Here is a 17,319-nt window from a genome sequence, read left to right as displayed (position 1 = left end):
TTAAGTAAGAATTGTGCACCAATATTTTTAAAAAGCCTGTTATATTAATCTAAAATATATTTAATATAGACCATATGGATAATTCAATAAATCAGATTTTTACGACACTTGCTAAAGTGCCAAAATTCTGCATGTTGACATTTCCCTCCTTCAGCCCTGTGTCACTTCTAAGAATATGTTAACCCACTTAATCCCAACATTTCTCAAAGTATTACCATCATTGTGAAGCCTTTGTCAAAGCAACAAAATAACTAAGTCATTTCTGAAGATGATTATTTATTTCATGTGATTAGTGATTCATTTACATCTGTCCATCATTTGAAGGTCAACACGTTGCGTGAACAGAACTCTCATTTAATAGTCAGATCCTAGTGTAAAAGCAGGTGAGCTGGTTCCACTCTTTTTTTGCCACGTTCTGGTGTTTTGTGGTGGAAATCTGAGCGGGTCGAACATAACATGTCAACCCTGTTACCCATAGATAGACAGGCATTTCTTTTTTTTTCTTTTTTTTAAACAATTTTTATAATATTTTTGTGAATCTTACATTCAGTTGCCACTCTCTGTTGCACACAGTGAGCTTCCATTCCCCCTGTCACAAGGGGATTTATGGCTGATTTAAGAAAACAGTCAACCCTGTTACTTTATTTGCCACTTAGTTAGCACTTACTATAGTCATTTTTTAATTGAACCTGCTGAGATGAAGTTGAACATGTGCTCTTTATGTCAGAATGTTAAAATTAGGTTAAATCCAACATATATGTATTTTTTACCAAATTACATTTCTCAAAGGGCACTTAAATTGGTGGAATGACCCTTGTACTTTTCCACTCCTCCCACACACTCCCATAAGGGACACTCCCATAAGGGAGCCAAGGGAAGGATGAGGAAAATCAGCATGTTGGAGTCCAAACACACAGTCACATCTTCCCCAGGTCCTGGGGACCTTTCTGTCTATGTCTGGTATCAAGAGCCATCTGAAGCTGGTGTGAGTGAGCTGTTTCCATTGAGAGTAGAGGACGGGGTCCAGTCTGGCTGGTAGAAGTGGATGTCGAACATCCGAGCCCAGTTGGCGAACACTGTCTTCTCTGTGATGAAGCGATGGTGGCTTCCGCGCCGGTTCCCCTCGTGGGAGAGATACATGGCGCACTCGTCAGGCCCCGAAGGCTCGTAGTAATGATACGGCACCGAGAGATGGGAAGGAGCCCTGGAGAAAGGAGGAAATGGGGGGGGAGAGAAGTTTGAGGGGGGAAATGGAAGAGGGGGGAGAGAGAGCGAGAATGGAGAGGAGAGAGATCAACATAAAAAGGGAGAGTATGTGTGTGCATGCATGCGAGAGACAGATAGAGAATGGGGAGGGGAGGGAGAGAGAGAGGGATTGAAAAATACGGAGAGATGGTGGAGATGCAGTACAGTGCATTCGGAAAGTATTCAGACCCGTTGACTTTTTCCATATTTTGTTACATTACAGCCATGTTCAAAAATCAATTCAATATTTTATTTCCCCCATCAATCTACACACAATACCCCCATAATGACAAAGCGATTAGAAATTGTTGCAAATTTATTACATAAAAAACTGAAATATCTTATTTACATAAGTATTCAGACCCTTTGCTGTGAGACTGGAAATTGAGCTCAGGTGCATCCTGTTTCCATTGATCATCTTTGAGATGTTTCTACAATTTGATTGTAGAGTCCACCTGTGGTAAATTCAATTGATTGGACATGATTTGGAAAGGCACACACCTGTCTATATAAGGTCCAACAGTTGACAGTGCATGTCAGAGCAAAAACCAAACCATGAGGTCGAAGGAATTGTCCGTAGAGCTCCGAGATAGGATTGTGTCGAGACACAGATCTGGGGAAGGGTACCAAAATATTTCTGCAGTATTGAAGGTTCCCAAGGAAACAGTGGCCTCCTTCATTCTTAAATGGAAGAAGTTTGGAACCACCAAGACTCTTCCTAGAGCTGGCCGCTCTGCCAAACTGAGCAATTGGGGGAGAAGGGCCTTGGTAAGGGATGTGACCAAGAACCCGATGGTCACTCTTACATGGCTACAGAGTTCCTCTGTGAAGAGGAGAACCTTCCAGAAGGACAACTATCTCTGCAGCACTCCACCAATCAGGCATTCATGGTAGAATGGCCAGACAGAAGCCACTCCTCAGTAAAAGGCACATGTCAGCCCACTTGGAGTTTGCCAAAAGGCCCTTAAAGACTCTCAGACCATGAGAAACAAGATTCTCTGGTCTGATTAAACCAAGATTGAACTCTTTGGCCTGAATGCCAAGCATCACATCTGGAGGAAACCTGGCACCATCCCTACGGTGATGCATGGTGGTGGCAGCATCATTCTGTGGGGATGTTTTTCAGTGGCAGAGACTGGGAGACTAGTCAGGATCGAGGGAAAGATTAGCGGCGCAAATTACAGAGAGATCCTTGATGAAAACCTTCTCCAGAGCGCTCAGTACCTCAGATTGGGGCGAAGGTTCACCTTCCAACAGGACAACAACCCTAAGCACACAGCAAAGACAACGCAGGAGTAGTTTCAGGGACAAGTCTCTGAATGTCCTTGAGTGGTCCAGCCAGAGCATAGACTTGAACCCGATCAAACATCTCTGGAGAGACCTGAAAATAGCTGTGCAGCGACGCTTCCCATCCAACCTGACAGAGCTTGAGGATCAGCAGAGAAGAATGGAAGAAACTCCACAAACACAGGTGTGCCAAGCGTGTAGCGTCATACCTAAGAAGACGGGATGCTGTAATCGCTGCCAAAGGTGCTTCAACAAAGTACTGAGTAAAGGATCTGAACACTTCTGTAAATGTGATATTGTATTTTTTTTAAATATACAGTGCCTTGCGAAAGTATTCTGCCCCCGTGAACTTTGCGACCTTTTGCCACATTTCGATGTGCAAAACTGATAGAGACATACCCCAAGTGACTTACAGCTGTAATCACAGCAAAAGGTGGCGCTACAAAGTATTAACTTAAGGGGGCTGAATAATTTTGCACGCCCAATTTTTCAGTTTATGATTTGTTAAAAAAGTTTGAAATATCCAATAAATGTCGTTCCACTTCATGATTGTGTCCCACTTGTTGTTGATTCTTCACAAAAAAATACCGTTTTATATCTTTATGTTTGAAGCCTGAAATGTGGCAAAAGGTCGCAAAGTTCAAGGGGGCCGAATACTTTCGCAAGGCACTGTATATATACATTTGCAAAAATGCCTAAACATTTTTTTGCTTTGTCATTATGGGGTATTGTGTTTGGACTGATGAGGGGAAAAAAACATTTTCTTAATTTTAGAATATGGCTGTAACGTAACAAAACAAGGAACAAGTCAAGGGCTCTGAATACTTTCCGATATCCCTGCATATCATATTTCTTAGCCCCGAGATGTGCTTATCAAAGCTACTTCTTGCCCTGTGATAATTCTTCAGTCCTAGACTCAGTACACTCTGGCCTCAGAGGAGAGTTTGAGCCAGCATGAATAATTCACACAACACAGACATTTGATCTGGTCCCATGGACCTGCCTGTGGATATCAGCTCGATATCTGGAGCACCTGTTGTCCTCCACCTAGCTATCTTTTGTTTTATTAGACCTTCCCCTCTCATGTATTTAAGATGCATAGTCAAGATATTTAGAACACAAGCGGGTATATTGTATTTGCAAGAACAGAAATAATAACATTAATAATAAAAGTGATAAGTTGCATATTAGTAATCATTGGGGTAATAATCCCTTATGGCATACGTCATTGAAACTCTTTGGTCCGACACCACTGTGCCCTGTGCTGAACCCAACCCACCTGCAAAAGTCAGGAGCCACCATGCCATAGACATTGATCGTATCACAGAGTTCCAGGGCAATGACCATGGTGAACCAGCCAGTGCTCAGCCATGAGTTAGAGGTCTTCCTGGATGACAAGGTGAGGGGAAACAAGACACAATATATACTATATGTGTTGCATGTGTTGCATGACTCAAGAGATTTAAATGAGAGAAATTGTGAGAGAGAAAAAAACTGGCCCTATGTGGTGCTTGCAGTGATATCCATTCTGCCCAAGGCCTTCAATTTATTGCTTAATTTTTAATACCATAAGATTTCACACTGGCATATTCCTAATTTACATGATTTGACATGAAATTGCAATTTCAATGCTGTTAAACAGCCATCAAAGCAGTGCCCCCTGTAAAATGGAGCCCTTTCATCTACTGAACCGTCAAGGCTAGTTTGTCGAGGTGGACCTGCCAGCCATACCAGCCCCTCACTGGGGGATATCCCAGCTGGCAGCGGTGCCACTTCTGTCTGGGCTCATTCTGTTTACTGTTGGCAGCCTCTGCCAGGGGGGCACAGGGAGAGTGCCAGGGAGAGTACCAGGGAGAGTGCCAGACAGTGAAAGTCTGGTAGGACCTGCAATCGGTTTCTGCTCCTAGCTTTGCCTCAGTCACATTATCTTGTGAGGCTGTGTAGCGCTTTTGTCACTTCCTGTCAACAGTTAATGAAGACACCAATTATCTCGTATTATCGTAGCATATGTAACTGTCATGTACAGATGTACTATCTTAATTCGATCACTCTGTTGTCGAAGAGATTTTCCTGCGCAGAAACACAGAAACATTTGGTCAATGTGTCAGCTTGTTGCAACATTGCCTGCAATGCCGTGTGATGGGTTTTGGATTTCTGAGCTTTAACTATTATTAATTATTAGTTACATTATTAATCATTAGTTATAAAAGAGACACGAGGGGTGACATCAGGGAGAACAGTCACATGTGGTAGTGCTGATAAGGAACCATATCACATTGATTTAAGCAGGCAAGTCAGTTAAGAACAAATTCATATTTACAATGGTGGCTTTGGAACAGTGGGTTATCTGCCTTTTTCAGGGGCAGAACAGCAGATTTTTACCTTAACAGCTTAAAGATTTGATCTAGCAACCTGCTGGTTACTGGCCCAATGCTCTAACCACTAGGCTACCTGCCCAGCAACAATGGTGCAATGTTTAGCAATAAGGAGGAGACTCCACCCAGAGTGGGGTACGTATACTACCTCGGCTGAAACCATGTCTTTGTCTAATGCAGCTGTATTGGCCCTCTGGAAAGAATAAACTTGGTTTGAGCTTTCACAGTGTCAGTAGAGTTTTTACTCTGAGAATTAGAACCTAACACTTGGTAATGTAAAATTGGTAGTTGGCATTAGGTTGTCTCAACGTTATTACACAACTTCTTGTTTCGTCTTCTTCTACCACTTCCATTCACAACATGATCCAGCATTTTGTTTGGGACAGAATTTCTTTACTTACAGATTGTTAAAATCCCTCTCCAGCTGCATTGTCCCATTCAATGAGATTCTCATACCCCACCGTCTACAACTAATCCTCTTAGTTCCTAACATATATTCAGAGTGCTTTGAACTAAATCCCATTAATGATAGTGTGAGTGGTTGGGTGGTTGTTGGGATTTCTTTCTTATTCTTTTGTTAAAAATGCTCAAACGCAGCTTTTGAATTAGAATGTGTATGCCCAAGAGCACTGACTACAATGCATTCGACTTCCCTGGTAAATCCTGCTTCAAGTGGCTCAAGTCCTCAAACACACTGACTGTATTTTTCGGAAGTCATTCTGAACCAGAATTGGACAGACGGACAGACTCACAAAGCCAAAACCCAATGGCATCATTGACCCAAGGGTCAAAATGTCAAAACCCTACCTGTCTCTCCCTGTCTCCTTCTTGAAGAGCTCATCGAACTGCGGCATCTTGAGCTGGGAGATGACGTAGACCTTCAGTGTGGGCAGCAGTTGGTTGACCATACGCAGGTTGTTGAAGACCAGGCCTTTGCCGTCGCGTCGCATACAGCTGCTGGGTCCCCAGAAGAGGAAGACTGAGTCCTGGCTGGCGTTGAGCAGCTCCTGCCGGCTCCGCAGTACTCTCTGCATGCTGGAGTGGGCGATGACGCGCAGGCTGGTACGCCGGCCCACGTCCCGCTGGAAACTACCCCCAGTCGGGGCGTCGTTCATGCGGATGACGCACTCAGTGCTGTCGATTTCGTCCCCACGGTTGCTGCCGGTAAGGTGGCCAGAGCTGGTCACCAGGGCACAGCAGTTACAGTGCATCCTCAGGGGCTCGGGGGGAAAGTCAAGAGGTCAAAGACGGTATAGTAAAGTGAGGTCAGAGGTTACAGAAGTTCAACTGTGGCCATTAAACAATATAAAAAATGCATGCTTCCTTATTTCCTTGCACTGAAATTATGTACAGGTAACTGCCAAAATAAAGGAAACACTTTAAATGAGAGTTCTGGCGGCTCTGTTATGGTGTGGGGTGCATTTTCCTGGCATGGTTTAGGTCCTTTCAACCCCTTAGATGGCAAGGCAGATACCAACAAATACACAGCCATTCCCGAGTGATTACCTTCAACCTATGGGAATAATTTATATTCTGGTGGGAGTGGTCTGTGGCAGAGGTCTTCACAGATCCACCTGTCCGGATCCATAAGTCAAAATAATGTCACAGGTCTGGTCGGATCTGATATTATTGTCTCGGGTATGTGTCATTTTAACAGACTTTTCTGGAAGGATCCATACAGATCCGAATGTGACTGTTGCAGTAGAAAGAGAGAGAAAATGTGCAATTCATACGGCTGCTCTTTGCTTTCCATGAGAGTGGCGCATGTAGCTTGTTGTTGTTGTTGTTGGCCAATCATAAGTCATCAAAACAGCAATAGGCTACAGTCATAATATAAGTCGCTCTGGATAAGAGCGTCTGCTAAATGACTTAAATGTTAAATGTTAAATAAAGCCTCTGTTAGGAGCAAAAGTTAGAAGATATCTAATCAATGGAAAATTTTGAATTAAAATGATGGAATTAAAAGGATAGGTTACAATGGCCAAGAGCCAACAGGTAGGCTGCTACTTTATATTCTGAATGGAATTGTTGTTTGTAACTGTGTAGGATGAGAATGCGCATATAGCCTTTATTAGCCCAGCTAGCTAGCTATCTTAACAAGCTCCTCTCGGTTTGTTGCAGTCAGGACAGGTTACCTATATCATATTGGATGATAAATAACATAGCTAAGGCAGCTATTAGTCTACTACAGCTCTTGTCGGCTTAGTTGGTTGCTGTCTCTCATCACTTCTGCCCACCTCCCTGTTCCGTGCCACTTGCTCACTCACAGTAGCCTACACACACAGCATGGCCTATGCTAGAGCATTACCTCTCTCTACTTCATCTCCCTCTCGCTTTATCAGCTCCAGATAATAAAGTAGCTTAAAAATGTACTTCTCTGCTGCTTCCCCCACTCGGATCGGATCGAGTCTGGATCCGACCAGCTCTATACGGAATTGGTCTAGTTGTTCTCGGGTACGTTTGAAACGGATCTCTATATTTAAAAAATGGATTTATGCATAATGGGTCCGGATGGGAAAGCCCCAGGTCCATTGCGGAACGGGTCCAACTTTTTGAACCTGTGAAGGCCTCTAGTCTGTGGTCTTTTCCAGGATGGCAATGCCCCCATCCACAGTGCACGACTGGTCACTAAATGGTTTTATGAGAAGGAAAATGATGTAAACCATATGCCATAGCCGTCTCAGTCACCAGATCTCAACCCAATGGAATACTTATAAGTGTGATGACCTGAGACAGCGTTTTACACCACCATCAACAAAACACCAAATGATGGAATGTCCTGTGGAAGAATGGTGTCACATCCCTCCAATAGAGCTTCAGGCACTTGTAGAATCTATGCCAAGGAGCATTGAAGCTGTTATGGCGGCTTGTGGTGGCCCAACACAAATATGAAAAAAACATTCTACCCATGAGGCCAAAGAGGGTGCTTTTGGTCATTGACTGCAGGAAAGGGTGTGACACTTTAGGGTGGTTATTCCTTTATTTTGGCAGTTACCTGTAGCTAACAGCATTGGACAAGTGAAACCACGGCACCCACCACATTGCTCAAGCCTATCGGAAGGCAGAAAAGAAAAAAGGATGCATGTTTGAAGTTTTCAAACAGAGTCTGCGTTCTCTGGGGCTGACTGAAGCCCAAAGGGTCTTCTACAGGAATCACACAGCCCATTATCATTCAATAAAATATGAGACATATTCATATATTCATTTTGTAGTATGTAACGATGCCTGTAGCCCTTTCCTGCAGTCAAATGACCTAGTGGCCTCATGGGTGGAATGTTATTAATATTTTTCATCATTTCATCATTAATAAACATTACGTCAAAAACACGCTGAGAATCTGGTTTCTATGTCAAACGGTTTTGTTACGTTTCAGTCTTCTGTGAGTTATATAAAGTGTAACATTAGGATGCACACTCAAAATTGAACACATTTCAACTCTATATCTGACATGGTACAGGTGTTTTATTTTGTTTAAACCCATAACCATGTGTGTCAGATGTATACTTTTGTTTCAAAGTCGATGTGTTTAAGACTACCAAGAATGTGTGACCCTGACTTAGCCCGCTAAGTAAAAGGTTAACAAAACAAGTAAAAACATTAAAAAAGAATGTAATCCTCCCTCTCTCTCATCGATGTCAATGGGCACACGGAGAGTTGAGATCCATGGCACCAGATTCAGATCTCCCTGCCAAGAGGAAAACTGTGTTCCCCAAAATTCAACAGCACAATCAATACCCGCTACAGCATAAAGTAGAAGGCCAGGCAAAAGGGCATCTATATCTAATAATGAAAATCCTGAGACCCTCTCATGAATTATTCCAAGGCTTAATGCAGAGGCCCATTGGCATTCAGAGCTGTACTCTTAGCTTCATGCTTGACTGTGGCCCGTGCGGCCTGTGCACAAATACATACTGTGCATATGGGTGAGATTACCGACTTCACTGCCTCATCATCCCGCTCTACTGTTCACATGTGTCTTCCTGTAAATCTCTGTAATTACACAGATGAATTAACAAGGGAAGCTGCCAGGAAACGGAGAAGGGAATTGGGCACGGTGTGGGAAGTGTGTGTGATGAGTGATCCGGGTTCTTCTGTCATGGTAGCAGGTTGTGAATTTTGAATTTCCCGACTTCAAACTACCGCATCTTTCATCGACATAGTGTGGATATAACAATTGCTCGCGCTAGCCAGACATCCTACAAGTAGACGAGGAAAAAATGACACGCCACGTCACACGATTATACATAATCCCATGCCAGGCTACGAAAAATAACTAGGGAGGACATAAATCGTATTTATTTTTCGTATTCTTTACGTTTTTGCAGATATGGAACACGTACTCCCCATGGCAATACGAACCGCTCTTCTTACTACTTCCTACTTAATGCAGTTCGATACAAGGAAAGAAAACCATGCCGGTTTTGTTTCTGCATTTTCTCTATTGGCTAGTCTTCATGCCTGTCTCTTCTAATGAACTGCAGGTGTTTTATTCCTGGAAGATTGCTATTTCCTTTTCATCTCTGCTGCTTTCTTACCTGAACGGACTATGTTTGGGAACATTTTCTCGGCACATTGGTTTCTCTTTTAACGAGTAAAGAGATAAGATTGATATTTGGAATTGAAAAAAAGCTCAGGAATATGAGTGCAGCAAAAGAGTGCAGACCTAGAACCCAAGCAATAACTTTCAACTTTTATTATTGGATCCTCCTTGTGGCCTAGAGCACCAGGGAAATTCTCCCAGTACCAGTAATAAGTGTTTTTGACAGGAAGACTAAATTGTCTATGACAGAGCCCAGAGCTTCTGTCAGCTCAATGCTTCTTTCTAGGCAGAAATAGCAATGACTTATCGACCTTCATTTTGAGGAAAAGGTTGAAACCGAGTCTTTTAGGGGAGAAACCTTGTCAAAAAGGATTCTCAAATAACACATAATTGAATCACATGTTATTACAAATTTCATCATTATGGAAGATACCTGCTTGAAAGCAATAATAACTGGGAGGATCCTTATTAGGCCTATGCATTTGGGAGTAGTCTGTGGTAGAGGTCTTCATGGATCCACCTGTACCCAAATAGTTTAATAGTTTTATATTATTATGAACTCATTTCAATATGAGCACACATACCAATGCAGTAGGAACTTGACTAATACGACTCACCGTGTCATAAATCATTCATAAACGGAAAATATACATATTCCACTCAAACTGTGCATCCCAAATGCCACCCTACTCCCTATACAGTGCACCACTATTTACCAGGGCCCAAAGGGCTCTATGTAGGGAATGCCATTTGGGACGGTGCCATTTGGGACGTAGTCCCCGAGTTAGTATAGTAATGGGGCGTTGGCAGGTTCAGACTTCATTGACCTCTAATGTGAAGTAGATTAGATTAGCTGAGCCATGATAAACAGACCACTGAGCTCACAGCACAACACACAGTTATGAGTAGTGCCTCAACCCAGTCAATTGCCATCCACACAGCATCTCCAGACGCATCACTATCATCCTGCTTAGACTCCTCCCCAGAGGAAAGCAGGATCATAATTGCTTTGAGAACAGCCGCGTCCATTCAGCTTCTCTCTAGCTTACCTCCCAGAATACTCACAGCACTCAAGGCGGACAGTAGCCTCGATTTCATTTCTCGCAGTTCTGGTAAATGTAATATTTCAGAAACAACGGTTTGACAGTGAGACCAGGCGCACAGAGGCCCTTCCTTTATGATGACTAGAGACAGTAGGCCAACATATCAGAGGAAATGTCAGAATTGAGGGTGTTGAGGCATTTGAGGGACAAGGGGGAATTGTATTGAGGGGGGGGGGGGTTACTGTATTAACAGATGCGGTCAAATATATTGGCAGTGTTGCACTTTTCACAATTCCTTCTCAAATAAGTAGAAATTGAAATCATCTTTGGTGTTCACACGTGTATTTGTTTGATTTACAACTGCTTTTTAATGATGAGGGCACCAGCATTCTTCTCACAGCTCTGCGATATTTTCTGTATATATCACTGCCATTTTGTTCTTTAAAAAATGTCAAAGTTCGTTTTTAACAGTGAAATCTAAAAACCGTCAATTCCCACTTAGATCCAAGATGGAGTCAACAGCTGCCTCTTACAAAATGATGATATTCATTGCTTCCTGTCAGCTTTCCTCAAGGCTCTGATTAGCCCTGTCTATCTATCCGTTTATGAGGGAGTAGGTCCTCTTGGATTAATGAGGACTTGGATCCTTGTGAAGAAGTTCTCTCAGTGAGGAGGAAGTGCGGTGGGGGCACAGCTAATGGGCTACTTATGTTAATGACATCCAGAGGATGATGTCCAATAAGGTTAGCCGTGGTTCGGTTCAGCGTTGATCTTCTAGTCTCTGTCTAGGCCTGTACTGGTAAAGATATTAGATGTTCGGGAGGAATGCACTGATTCTCATCTTAGGTAGTCGTTTTTTAAAGGGATTTCTGGATCCTTTGTCCGGTCTTCTATACAACTGGGATTTGTAAAGGGCATCATTAAGAGGGAGTCTCACAAATAACTAATTTCTGCACTTGTGACTTTCTCCGGTTATCTACATTTTCATTTCTAGTTCCAACTAAGCATCAGAGATTACATCAAAAAGCAAGGCTTTGAAAGCAAAGTGGTGGATTTCAGCACTGGTGCGAAAACACACATATTTGGTGAGGAGATTTACAGAAAATACATGATTTGTGATTACCATGTGTAAAGGCCAGTGCATATTGATGTTGATGGCCATGTGTTAAAGGTCAACATATCTTTAATAGGAATCGGTAAAGCATCAGAGGAGGGAGTGGGGGGTTGTCACTAACTGTACCTAGTCCACCAGGCGTGTGTGTGTGTGTGTGTGTGTGTGTGTGTGTGTGTGTGTGTGTGTGTGTGTGTGTGTGTGTGTGTGTGTGTGTGTGTGTGTGTGTGTGTGTGTGTCTCTCTGTGTGTGTGTGTGTGTGTGTGTGTGTGTGTGTGTGTGTGTGTGTGTTTGTGTGCGCGTGCGTGTGACTGCAGCTGTAATCAGATTGTCAAAAGTGAGAAAGCCATAGAGGAGGGACATTCTCAGAAAAGAAACCACCGTGACGGACAGTGGAGAAAGTAACACAAAGGGGGACACACACTGATTAATTCTAAATTCTATGATTACATCTAAGATACACCTATTTCCTTTTTTATATATTTCCTTTTATGCTACATGTATCAGCACCGTTTCAGTTATCATAAATTATTTGTCCTGAAATATTCAAAGGCCACCAGTCAGGTACTGTATATCTTATGCCTCATCCAAATTCACAAATGCTGAGATGAAACTAGAAAGAGATACAAGTTCCCAGGTATCGAAGTAGAAAGGGTTTGCTTTGGGTAGCTTGTGAGCAAACAAATAGCCTTCTATGGCACGTAGGTGGAGGCAGACCTTTCCTGTGTATTCTCCATGATTAATGTGTGGCCTTTCTCAGCCCCCAGTATGAGACATAAAGCAGCTAGAGGAGTAGTGGTGGTACTCACAGGTCCAACACCCAGCTCAGTGGAATCATGGCCCATGAAAGAGAAAGTTATGCACATAAGTTAATGGGGGGCATAACCAGAATCCTTCAGGCGCAGTAAATACTGTAAATACGATGGTGTGTGTGTGTGTGTGTGTGTGTGTGTGTGTGTGTGTGTGTGTGTGTGTGTGTGTGTGTGTGTGTGTGTGTGTGTGTGTGTGTGTGTGTGTGCATGGGAGGGCGTGCATGCATGAATGCTTTGTGTATGTTAAGTGATCAGAGTCAAGAGGTCCCGCAGCTAAAGCCGATACCAACTGACTGGGATGGTCTGTGAATTCAGATAGTCCAGATCGTGATTTTCAGGGTGTAATGGCAGCTACACTACAGCGGTACTTTAGAGTCCCTACAGTGGAGAGCAGACCTGAGATGGGGCAGTTTGCGGATTAATTAAGTAATACGATGGCAGGGAACGACTGGAGAGAAGATTCATATCAGGGGACGGGGTGAGAACGGAAATATAATCCAGATGTGTTCATTGTGCTGCCTTTTCTTGGACTGGGACCAAATAGGACACAAAGAAAGACCTCTTTGTGTCCTGTTTGGTCCGAGTTACTAAGTTCTTTCATCATCATATTCTAGCTGTTGGCTGGAAGGGGACTTCAAATTGCTGCTGAATCTATTGAAAAGTTTGGGCTGGGCAAGAACAAACAACTTCGTTGTGCTGGGCATGTATAGTACAATGGCTACAAATCACACAACTCTCTGACACTTTTAATAGTCGTTAAACAGTGAGCAGTGAACAGAACTGCTCCAGACACAGACCCCCATATAATCCTGTTCTCAACTCCTCTCCGTTGTAGCCTCTCTTGTCCGTTGCCACCTGAGAGACGCAGTGTCCTTCCACGCTGCCGCTCTCTACTCCCGTATCTCTCCCACTCTGGAGCCATGCTGCTAAAGTCAGCCCATACAGAAGCCAGCACGCTGTGTGTGTCTCTTATTTAGGAATAACAACCAACAAAAACCCAAAGGTACCAAAACAACTGCTCTCTCTGCTACAGCACGGCAAGCGGTACCGGAGCGCCATGTCGAGGTCCAAGACGCTTCTAATCAGCTTCTACCCCCCAAGTCATAAGACTCCTGAACATCTAATCAAATGGCAAACCAGTCTAATTGCATTGCCCCCCCCCCCTTCCCTTACGCTGCTGCTACTCTCTGTTATTATCTATGCATATCTATGTCACTTTAATAACTCGACCTACATATACATATTACCTCAATTACCTCAACTAACCGATGCCCCAGCACATTGACTCCATACCGTTACCCCCTGTTATTTTACTGCTGCTCTTTCATTATTTGTTACTTAAAAATAAATACAAAATGTTGTTATTTTTCTTAAAACTTTATTGTTGGTTAAGGGCTTGCAAGTAAGCATTTCACTGTAAGGTCTACTACACCTGTTGTATTCGGAGCGTGTGACAAATAAAATGCGATTTGATTTCAACTACCTATCTCTCTTTCCATCAACTTGCCTGGGAATCACACTGGCTGCAGTCTTTGGAACAGGGATTCAAACGTACTGCAAACGGTTGCCAATTTCAAAGTCCCACCCACTCGTGTGGTTTCAAGAAGAAATCTCCCGAGCTTTATCAAGAAGCCACTTCGAGTGTAGCCTACCTGGGATATTTGTCTGGGAGCTGGCAGGTCAGCTTTACCTGAATAACAGCTGGATACAGATCAGGAGGTGCAGCTCGTGTTATTCATGCACAACATCACTAGAGCAGTCAATGTGCCTCTCAGGTGCTTAATGTCCAACATATTGGCTATGGCCACTGATTACAATTACACTCACAAGACACTGAATCGATTAACCCTCATCTTAGTTCTAAACGATTGAACCTTAAGCGACAGACTGAAGATATGTGGCAACAAAGGCATTTGGGTAATTGAAAAGTCTAGTGATAGTGCTGTTGATGGTACTTTGGAATAAACTGTAGACTTTTGCCGAATACCTACTTACAATTTCCAAATATCTACAAAGCCTTTGGAATAAATATCTACAAAGCCTTTTGAAAAAATGACACAGGAAACAACCACTGTTGGTTGACAGCATTGGTTGTCCATACATGTTTTAAATGTCTTGACACATTTCTACAGATGTTGCGTTCTTATAGTCAGTATACTGCTTACCTTTTGATCGATGACTCCAGTGTAGCCCTGTAGGGTTGATGACAGGGCTCTTCCTGGTTTAGGCTGCGCTTTCCTGGGCTTGTCCATTTGCGGTCCAGTAGCAGCAGTATCCGTGGGATACGCTGTCCCTGACGTGTCCGTGAAGCTGTTGTTGTACACAACCATGAGACTGGTACCCATGGTAATAACTATAATGACGATAACCCCATGGCGCTATAATAAGGAGAAAATTGGTAAAATAGGCTATATCATGAGATATTCAACCGGTTTATAAAATATGCAAAAAAAAACTAAATGAGCCTACATCTGCAGTATGCTATAATAAATTATTTATAGCATTTCTTTTCTAGAATATAATGACAAATTAGAACTTTAAAACTCTGTTAGCAGCTTATGATAATGGTTGTGAGATGACACATAATATCACATATCTTCTTTCTGTAATCGCAATTACATTCTCTAATCCACCACTCAAATCAACCCACTGTGAACAGATGTCAGTTCAGTCTAGTTTTGATTTACATTTGGTTGAGTTGTCAATTAACGTGAATTCAACGTAATATCACCAAACAAAATAGATTTAGGTTAAAGTTGGGGGAATTTCTTGAGGGAAATTCTATAATGCCGATGACTCAGTTTTCCACGTTGATTCAACTTCATCACATATGATCTTTGTTGTTGAAATTACGTGGTAACAACATTGACTCAACCAGTTTTTGCCTTGTGGGAACAGATGCGCTCTATGATTTAAAAAGACTGACAGCTGTGCACTCTTCACATTATAATCTTTAAATCCATCACCCAACCCATTGTCATAAAGATAGAGCCGAAACTATTTAAACAGTTGAGTAGAATAGACTAGGAGCATGATACAGTAGCAGTAGGCGAGATGTCTATTTTCTCCCATAACTTCCATCTTTCCAAAAGAGTTTCAAAAAGCCTACCACCTGAGCCTTCATTTTGTGGATGTCCTCCGTAAAATTGTTCCCTTTACATAACGATTTAGAAGCCGGAGCATTCACGTTGCTGAAATCGTCGCAGCCGTGTCTGTTTACGCCAAATAACAACTGACTGACTTTTTGACAAAGAGCGCATCCCTAATGTAGCAGATTAGCACTCGCACTGATACATACATCAACGATCCACTTCCCTCTCGCAGAATCCAGAGCGCCCAGTATGATAACTCCGCATGGTCATAATGAACGCCTGTTCAAGGATGGAAGAATTTCGTACAATTCAAATGATTGATTGGGGATCTCTTTACTGAGGAATGTAGCCTAACTCTTTCTGTTGAATGTGTTTGAAATATTGTATACAGTTGTATTATGTTGTATTTGTAAATTGCAGTGCTTCCTTCTAAAAGAGACCTTTGTAAAAATGTCGGTGTTACGCAAATAGTTTACATGCTGTTAATTACTATTAATAAGTAGTTAATATCAGTGGTGGAAAAAGTACCCAATTGTCATACTTGAGTAAAAGTGTAGATGCCTTAATAGAAATTTACTCAAGTAAAATTGAAAGTCAGCCAGTACAATACTACTTGAGTAAAAGTCTAGAAGTGTTTGGTTTAAAATATACTTAAGTGTCAGGATTTGGCCAGGGTTGTTCCGGTTTTTGGTCACTAGATGCCCCCATTGTGCTTTTTGACCTTTTGCTTTCCCTTGATCCCCATTATTATTTGCACCTGTGCCTCGTTTCCCCTGATTGTATTTAAACCCTTAGTTTCCCTCAGTTCTTTGCTCTGTGTTTGTATGTTAGCACCCAGCCCTAGTATTCTGTGTACTCTTGTTGATCCCGGTGGACGCTCTTGTGGAATTCTGTTTTTTGTTCTTGTTTATTTATTTTTGAGTATCTTTTGAGGCTTTTTATGCTTTACCTACCACCTTGTGGATTTACCTTTTTGTCTTGGAGGATTACCTTGTGGATTACCTTGTTCTTGTGGAATTCCTTTTGAGGTTGTGGAGTTACATGTTTTCCTGAAGGACTTCACTTTTTACTTTATTAAATACACCGTCTCAAGTACTGCTGTGTCTGCCTCATCTTCTGGGTTCTGCTGACTATTCGTGGCTCAGTTGGTTAAGTGACTGTTTCTCACTCCGGAGACCCGGGTTCGTAACCGGGTCCTGACACTTAAGTATCAAAAGTACATGTAATTGGTTAAATATACTTAAGTATCAAAAGTAAAATTATAAATAATTTCAAATTCCTGCAAAGCAGACAGCACCATTTTCTTGTTTTTAAAATGTACGGATAGCCAGGGTCCCATTACAACACCCAGACATTATTTACAGAAGACGCATTTGTGTTTAGTCAGTCCGCCAGGCCAGACGCATTAGGGATGACCACGTGTTCTCTTTATAAGTGCATGAATTTAACAATTTTCCTGTCCTTCTAAGCATTCGAAACGCAACTAGTACTTTTGGTTGTCAGGGAAAATATATGGAGTTTTCTTTAGTATAAAGAATATATAAAAAGTATAAAGTTAATATGTAATATACAGTTATGTAAAGTACAGATACTCAAAAAAACTACTTAAATAGTACTTTAAAGTATTTTTACGTAAGTACTTTACACCACTTGTTCATATAAGCTGAATAATGACATTCAATAGATGTAGTTTATGTAATGGTATAGGCTTTGCAAACATGTGGAATAACGTTTATTTAAGTCCTTTAAAAAAAATCTTATATCATAGCCTAATAACCAGATTGTGGGATAATGTTTCATAAAAGGCTGGCTAC

General features: G+C 42.1%; 1 protein-coding gene across 4 annotated transcripts; it reads right to left on the bottom strand.

The window, feature by feature from the left end:
• Positions 1–259: 259 nt before the first annotated feature.
• LOC135512574 (alpha-N-acetylgalactosaminide alpha-2,6-sialyltransferase 5-like) lies at positions 260–15,754 on the bottom strand. Of its 4 annotated transcripts, none has more exons than XM_064934733.1 (5): positions 15,712–15,754; positions 14,579–14,791; positions 5,715–6,127; positions 3,812–3,919; positions 260–1,204 (listed from the first exon to the last, which is right to left on the bottom strand). In XM_064934733.1, the coding sequence occupies exons 2-5, from the start codon at positions 14,756–14,758 to the stop codon at positions 964–966; spliced, it is 942 nt and encodes a 313-aa protein (XP_064790805.1). In that variant the 5' UTR covers positions 14,759–14,791; positions 15,712–15,754; the 3' UTR covers positions 260–963. The 4 variants fall into 4 exon arrangements, with proteins under 4 accessions (XP_064790805.1, XP_064790803.1, XP_064790804.1 ...); XM_064934731.1 differs by lacking the exon at positions 15,712–15,754 and adding an exon at positions 15,523–15,695; XM_064934732.1 differs by lacking the exon at positions 15,712–15,754 and adding an exon at positions 15,526–15,695.
• Between the last annotated feature and the right edge of the window lie 1,565 nt (positions 15,755–17,319).

This window comes from Oncorhynchus masou, chromosome 24 (assembly GCF_036934945.1).
Source record: "Oncorhynchus masou masou isolate Uvic2021 chromosome 24, UVic_Omas_1.1, whole genome shotgun sequence".
NCBI classification, from domain to species: Eukaryota; Metazoa; Chordata; class Actinopteri; order Salmoniformes; family Salmonidae; genus Oncorhynchus; species Oncorhynchus masou.
Note: the sequence above shows the minus strand (reverse complement) of the source record. Positions and strands in the feature narration are given on the sequence as shown.

Excerpts from the sequence above, each read along its gene's own strand:
- LOC135512574 (XM_064934731.1), bottom strand. Across the intron at positions 6,128-14,578 it reads CTGGAGTCATCGATCAAAAG|CCCCTGAGGATGCACTGTAA; the intron begins GTAAGCAGTATA and ends TTTCCCCCCGAG. Across the intron at positions 3,920-5,714 it reads AAGGAGACAGGGAGAGACAG|GAAGACCTCTAACTCATGGC; the intron begins GTAGGGTTTTGA and ends CTTGTCATCCAG.